This window comes from Rhinatrema bivittatum, chromosome 8 (assembly GCF_901001135.1).
Source record: "Rhinatrema bivittatum chromosome 8, aRhiBiv1.1, whole genome shotgun sequence".
NCBI lineage: Eukaryota > Metazoa > Chordata > Amphibia > Gymnophiona > Rhinatrematidae > Rhinatrema > Rhinatrema bivittatum.
Window position 1 is genome coordinate 277481611 of NC_042622.1, and position 7093 is coordinate 277488703.

At 54.8% G+C, this 7093-nt stretch overlaps 1 protein-coding gene across 8 annotated transcripts in view; it reads right to left on the reverse strand.

The window, feature by feature from the left end:
* Positions 1-329, reverse strand: part of EPS15L1 (epidermal growth factor receptor pathway substrate 15 like 1) — a 292668-nt gene extending 292339 nt beyond the window's left edge. For 4 of the 8 annotated variants that reach the window (XM_029610996.1, XM_029610995.1, XM_029610998.1 and 1 more), the window contains exon 1: positions 268-329. In XM_029610996.1, coding sequence (XP_029466856.1) covers positions 268-294 — 27 coding nt within the window. In that variant the 5' untranslated portion in view covers positions 295-329. The remainder of the gene's footprint in view (positions 1-267) is intronic. The other 4 variants (XM_029610999.1, XM_029611000.1, XM_029610997.1 and 1 more) reach the window with 1 other exon arrangement.
* Positions 330-7093: the final 6764 nt, after the last annotated feature.

Consider the following 7093-nt stretch of genomic DNA (forward strand, 5'->3'; position numbering starts at 1 on the left):
AGGTGAGGGTGCGCTGGGTGGCGGAGGTGAGGGAGGGAGGGACAGACACCCGGGGAGGGGGGGGGGGATTCCACTGGCCTAAGGTGAGTCTCAGACCTCCATGCAACAACCAGAAACAACCCTGCTGCCCGGCAACCCATGGCAGCACGACAGGGCCCCAGCTCTTTTCTCCAGGCTCTCATGGTACAATGCGAGGGCCAGAGTTCCTATTCTCACTTATCCTCCCTCGCCTTCCCCAGCACTTCTACCCCCACAGCGCTTCCTTACCTGAGAGAGAGAGATGAGCGCCGCCATCTTACCCAGGGACGCCCTGAGCAAGCGCGCGCGCGGCGGCTGCGTAGAGGCGGGACAGCGCGCGCGCGCGCGCGGCGGCGGCTGCGTAGAGGCGGGACTGCGCGCGCGCGCGCGCGCCAGTCCCCACGCCCTCTTTTTGCGCTGTCACGGAGAGCGAGGGTTGCTGTCAGTCTATTTTGCTTACATTCACGGTTTATGCATTGGTGATACTCTTAACGAGTTTACAGTGGTGCAGATCACCGTCGGTTTTGGTCAGGAGGTTTAAGCATTAAATATTGTTGTTACGTATTTTCTCCAGAATGACCTTGCATTTTCTGCTATAGTTTTATGTTAAAGTACCAACGATGGGACAACCACTCACTAATTTTTGTTTGATTTTTAATGGCTCCTTTTGTTTACTGCTGTCTCACTTTGCATATTTCCCTGTTACATGTAACTGCTTTTCTGCACTATTGTTCAAATTGTAAAGTTTATTTTAATTGCACCCCTGTTTCTTGTGAACCAGCATGATGGGACTATCGTCTTGAATGTTGGTATATAAAAAAAACAAATAAAAAAATAAATAAATATTCATCACTACAACAGCACTACGTAAGTCATCTCACCTCAACCAGCAGCTCTGGGCCGACGATGTAAAAGGAGCACTAGAGCGCACGTTTCTACGCCAAATGCCTTATTAATTATGATGCGTAAAGTTACATGCATTAGTTATTACTCCCCAGAGCAGGGAACCGTATTAAAGCACTTAAGGATGAACTGGTGTTTCCCTTTACCTACCAGAACAGTCCAAACAGTGCGTTGAGCCTCCTGTCCAGCAGATGGAGACAGAGAAAAACCTGAAAGGATATCCTATATCAGGACAGAACCCACCCCGCCTCCCTTCAGTATTTCTCTGTCTCCAGCAGATTCAGACAGTTGAACCTGCTGTTCCCTAGATTTCTCTCCTTTTCTTCTCTTTGTGGATTTCTCTTCTCCCCTCTGGGTTGATAGAGGATCAAGTAAGTATTGTTTATTCAAAATTTAAAAAAAATTAAAGTAAAAAAAAAAATTTCAAAGTGAGACTAAGTTGTCTCCTAGCTCTTACCGGGTCCCAGGGGGGACTTGTCCATTTGAGTATCCAGCCTGGGACCCACTTTTCCCAGTGACCTCCAGCCTGGCTGCATTGGGTGATACTGGTGGTCCAGTCACTCCCCCTTCTTTGCTTAGTTTGTCCCTGCTGAGGTTCCTGCCTCGGGTCCCATAGCAGCAAGGTGTTTTTTTCCTCTGCTTGGCTAAAGTTAAAAAAAAAAAAAAAAGGACAGACAGGCAATCGGCAGCGTTTTCATTACAGTTATTGGGGAAGGAACGAAGCAGGGTTCGTTCCCTTGCTTCGGCTCGTGGTCAGCCAGGCACTGCCGTTTTTCTCTGCTGCTCGAGGGGAGTCCCCCCACCAACAGAATACATGCCGCGTTCCTCGGCCTGCCTTGCCTGCGGGGAGCCTGCCTCACGGCTCTCCCGCGATGGGCTTGTTGCGACCGTCACTGCCCGACGTCTCCACTACGCCCACCTTACCTCTTTGGCGACTCCCTCTTTGCCTGTTGGAAGTTTGGCTACCGCGGCGTCTTCATGTCGCTCCCGTCCGGTGTGCCCGAACCGGCTAGACGCTGCACTCCGCCATGTTTCCCAGCAGCCTAAGGGTGCGCGCGCGGCGCGGCCCCGACTCAAGTACCAGCAATGGCACGAACCTCAGGGGCATCCCCCTGTTGCGACTGTCGCTGCTCGATGTTTCTACTCCGCTCTCCTTACCTCCTTGGCGACTCCCTCTTGCTCAAGTGGAAGGTTGGCTGCCGTGGCGTCATTCTGCCGTCTTCCTCCGGTGTCCTCGGAGCGGCTCGACACTGCAATCCGCCATGTTTCACAAGGGCCTAGGGGTGCGCGCTCGGCCCTAACTGATGTACCAGCAGTGGCGCAAACATCAGGGGCGTCCCCCTGAGATGACATCATAAGTACCGGATATATAAGGTCTTAGACATCGCTAATCGAGTTAGCAAGAAGTTACATGGAGTTGGTTATGGACCAGTTTCGCTCTCTCCAAGCTACTCTGCTTCTTCGGACTTACCAGGGATACCTGCTTCTCGGGGGCCTCGCTCTCTCTTTGTTTTTCAGGTCACAGTCAGGAACCGGCACTCACTCCTCGAGGGCCTATGTTCCCGGACTGGTTGCTGAATATCTCTTCTGCCTGGAAGTCATCACTGCCTACTACACCTGTTATGGGAGTCTCAGTTTAGAGGACCCTTGGGCCGATCTGCAGGAGACTGGGAAAGGTCTTCAAAAGTCTCTAGTATACCACAGGCCGGGAGGCAGATGTTCAGGCTGGACGCAGAGGTGCTCTTCACCCTGGAAGCTGGTACTCCCCCGGGAGGAGCCCGTAAGAGCCCAACCGCTGGGACTTAGGTGGCGTCACCCTTGGAAGCCGAAACCCCCCCTGAAGGAGTTCATAGAGGCCCGGCCGCTGGGACTTAGACGGTATGGCTCAGGACAGGGAACTGGAACCAGACTAGGACAGTAGGTCAGTACTGTAACGGGGCTCGGGTTCTGGAACCAGGTGTTACGATCCCCCCTGTTGCTGCGCTACAGGTGGTCTCTTACCTTCCTCCCGGAGGCCGCTTCGAAGCCAGGGCCTCTCCTGTGCACCATCCGGGACTTGCTCCAGGGCCTGAGAGGCCTAGCTGTTCCTGTGGCCTGCCTGTGGCTTGCATGCCTCTGTGTTTGGACTTCCTGGTTTCCAGCCACGCCCGTTTCCCTAGGGGCTGGCCCGCAGCTCCCCATCTTACTTATAGGACCAGCGAGGGGCGGTCCAGACAAGCTCCTCCCAGGGAGTTGCCTACAACCTCCAGTATTTAAGGACTTTCTTGTCATTTGCAACTGGCCTCCAGATCGGGCTCTACAGTTGTCTGTAACCTTGCCGATCCAGGTCTACCGTGGTCTGCCTTGCGTTGATGGCTCTCTGTTCCTGACCTTGCCTTGATGTCTGTTCCTGACCTTGCTTTGATGTCTGTTCCTGAAGCTGCCTGATCCTGTTCCTGTTCCACTTCCGGTTGTTCTGCCCTGTGTCTTCGTCTGGTTCCTGAGCCTTCTGTCCTGTTGGGCCCTGGAGTGGCCAACAGGAGGGATTCGTCCCCCGGGCTCTTGAGCTTCTGTTCCTGCCAGCCGAAGGGGCTTCGGATGTCAGTATCCCAGCATTGGAGTTCCTGCTCGCCTGGACCTTTCCTGTCCTCTTCTACAATGTCTCGCTTCAGTCCTTGCCCTGATGTCTCCAACGTCTTGCTTCAGCCTGTCTTGGATGTCTGCTTCAGCCCCCGTCTGACGTCTTCAGTGTAAAGGACTCTGTCTGCCCTCGCCTCTGTCCGGCCTGCCGCCCATTGCCGTTCCCAGCGGCAGGTCCGAAAGGGCCGGGAACAGTCGGAGGACCGTTCATCAATCAACTTCCAGTGTTGATTGCCATGGGCGTGCAGGTCCGGCTGAGGGTCAGACTCTGTGCCTGCTTCTGTACCCGCCTGGCTCACCATGCCTGCCCAGCTCACCTCCCACGGTGTGGCTGGGGCTCCTCCCTAGCTTTCGCCGTGGCCCAAGGGCTCACCACCAGCTCGAGACGACCGCGCCCGCGCGCGCTCGTAACACCAGGCAGGAACTGTAGCAAGACTCGGGTACTGGAACCAGGCAGGAACTGTAGCAGGACTCGGGTACTGGAACCAGGCAAGAACTGTAGCAGGACTCGGGTACTGGAACCAGGCAGGAACTGTAGCAGGACTCGGGTACTGGAACCAGGCAGGAACTGTAGCAGGACTCGGGTTCTGGAACCAGGCAGGAACTGTAGCAGGAGTCGGGTACTGGAACCAGGCAAGAACTGTAGCAGGACTCGGGTACTGGAACCAGGCAGGAACTGTAGCAGGACTCGGGTACTGGAACCAGGCAGGAACTGTAGCAAGACTCGGGTTCTGGAACCAGGCAGGAACTGTAGCAAGACTCGGGTACTGGAACCAGGCAGGAACTGTAGCAAGACTCGGGTACTGGAACCAGGCAGGAACTGTAGCAAGACTCGGGTACTGGAACCAGGCAGGAACTGTAGCAGGACTCGGGTACTGGAACCAGGCAGGAACTGTAGCAGGACTCGGGTTCTGGAACCAGGCAGGAACTGTAGCAGGACTCGGGTACTGGAACCAGGCAGGAACTGTAGCAGGAGTCGGGTTCTGGAACCAGGCAGGAACTGTAGCAGGAATCGGGTACTGGAACCAGGCAGGAACTGTAGCAGGACTCGGGTACTGGAACCAGGCAGGAACTGTAGCAGGACTCGGGTACTGGAACCAGGCAGGAACTGTAGCAGGACTCGGGTTCTGGAACCAGGCAGGAACTGTAGCAAGACTCGGGTACTGGAACCAGGCAGGAACTGTAGCAAGACTCGGGTACTGGAACCAGGCAGGAACTGTAGTAAGACTCGGGTTCTGGAACCAGGCAGGAACTGTAGCAGGACTCGGGTTCTGGAACCAGGCAGGAACTGTAGCAAGACTCGGGTACTGGAACCAGGCAGGAACTGTAGTAAGACTCGGGTACTGGAACCAGGCAGGAACTGTAGCAGGACTCGGGTTCTGGAACCAGGCAGGAACTGTAGCAAGACTCGGGTACTGGAACCAGGCAGGAACTGTAGCAAGACTCGGGTACGGGAACCAGGCAGGAACTGTAGCAAGACTCGGGTACTGGAACCAGGCAGGAACTGTAGCAGGACTCGGGTACTGGAACCAGGCAGGAACTGTAGTAGGACTCGGGTACTGGAACCAGGCAGGAACTGTAGCAAGACTCGGGTACTGGAACCAGGCAGGAACTGTAGTAAGACTCGGGTACTGGAACCAGGCAGGAACTGTAGCAAGACTCGGGTACGGGAACCAGGCAGGAACTGTAGCAGGACTCGGGTTCTGGAACCAGGCAGGAACTGTAGCAAGACTCGGGTACTGGAACCAGGCAGGAACTGTAGCAAGACTCGGGTACTGGAACCAGGCAGGAACTGTAGTAAGACTCGGGTACTGGAACCAGGCAGGAACTGTAGCAAGACTCGGGTACTGGAACCAGGCAGGAACTGTAGCAAGACTCGGGTACTGGAACCAGGCAGGAACTGTAGCAAGACTCGGGTACTGGAACCAGGCAGGAACTGTAGCAGGACTCGGGTTCTGGAACCAGGCAGGAACTGTAGCAAGACTCGGGTACTGGAACCAGGCAGGAACTGTAGCAAGACTCGGGTAGTGGAACCAGGCAGGAACTGTAGCAAGACTCGGGTACTGGAACCAGGCAGGAACTGTAGTAAGACTCGGGTACTGGAACCACGCAGGCACAGCAGCTGGCTAGCAGGAACCTCGCAGGCACTGTAGCTGGCAGGCAGGAGCCAAGCAGGTACTGTAGCAGGGCGGAGCGATATAGCAAGGCAGGTCGCTCCGGGGCACAGTGCAACAGGGAACCGGGAGGTAAACCCGTTGCAAGGCAAAGACTGAGTGGCCGCGGCCAGCTTATCAAGACCGCAGCATCTGACGTCAGGATTTGGGCAGAGTCACCACTGGCGGGAAACGGCCTAGAAAAGTGCCCAAGTGGCGCGCGCGTGCGCCTATAGACAGGGCATCCATAGAGGGCCTCCCGGCGGCACGGCCCTCGCTGGGACACCACTGAACAGGAGAGGAACTAGGCCAGCGAAAGCGGGAACAGGTCCAGAAACTCGGAGGTAAGGGTCTGGTCGTGGCGCTTGCGGCCAGAACCGCAACAACACCAGTGAGTCACCTTCTCTCTCTCAGAGCTTTCCCTGGAACCAGGTACTCGCTCCTCGAGGGGCCTAACTCATTCCAACACCTGGGCTTCTTCTAGAGACTATTGTGTGAGTGTTACCATCAAGGATCTGTTCTTGAACTCTGCATACCCTGCCTACTCACTATATTCAGTTTCTCTACAGCTCAGTTATCCAGGATCGCTGTTCCAGTATCTGAGAGACTACATCTCTGCCAGGTACTTCCAGCTCACTACTGTCACCTCTGGTGGTTCAATATACTGTTTAATAAAAGAACTAGTGTGTGTCTGTCTCCATACTCTGATCCTGACCAGTGGTCCCTCTCGGGATCTTCCCCCGGGGGCGTGATCATTTGCCACCGGCCCAAGGATCCACCTACAATTACCTCAAACACTAACAGATTGCTAACTCCATGGATCCGGCACAACTTAATGCCTTGCAGGCCATACCGGGCCTGGCCCAGCGCATTGTGGAGCAGCAAGATGCCTTGGAGAAACTTACTTCAGCGTTTCATCAGCTACACACACAGAAGGTTCAAGGCACAGCTTCCAACCAAGAAGGTCAGTTACAAGAGGTAACTTTAAAAACTGCTGTACCACTGGCGTCTCCTATCCGCTTTTCCGGTGAAATTCAGAAGGCCCGGGGCTTCTTAAACCAGTGCTGCATGCACTTTGCCTTACAGCCATCTTTATTTCCAACGGCTCTTTCTAAGACCGCCTACATCCTTTCATACCTGGATGGTAGGGCCTTGTCTTGGGAATCTACCTTGCCGGAGCACAAGGACCCCATTTTGCAGGACTTATTTATCGACTTGTTTAAATCCGTTTTCAACGACCCTGCTCGAACTGCTGTAGCTGGTTCTGCTTTGGTGGAATTGAAGCAAGGCAGCACATCACTGGCTGAATTTGCCATCGAGTTCAAAACTCTTGCAGCAGAACTCGCTGGGACCCCAAATGTCTCAAGACACTCTTTTGCAGAGGCCTGGATACCCGTTTA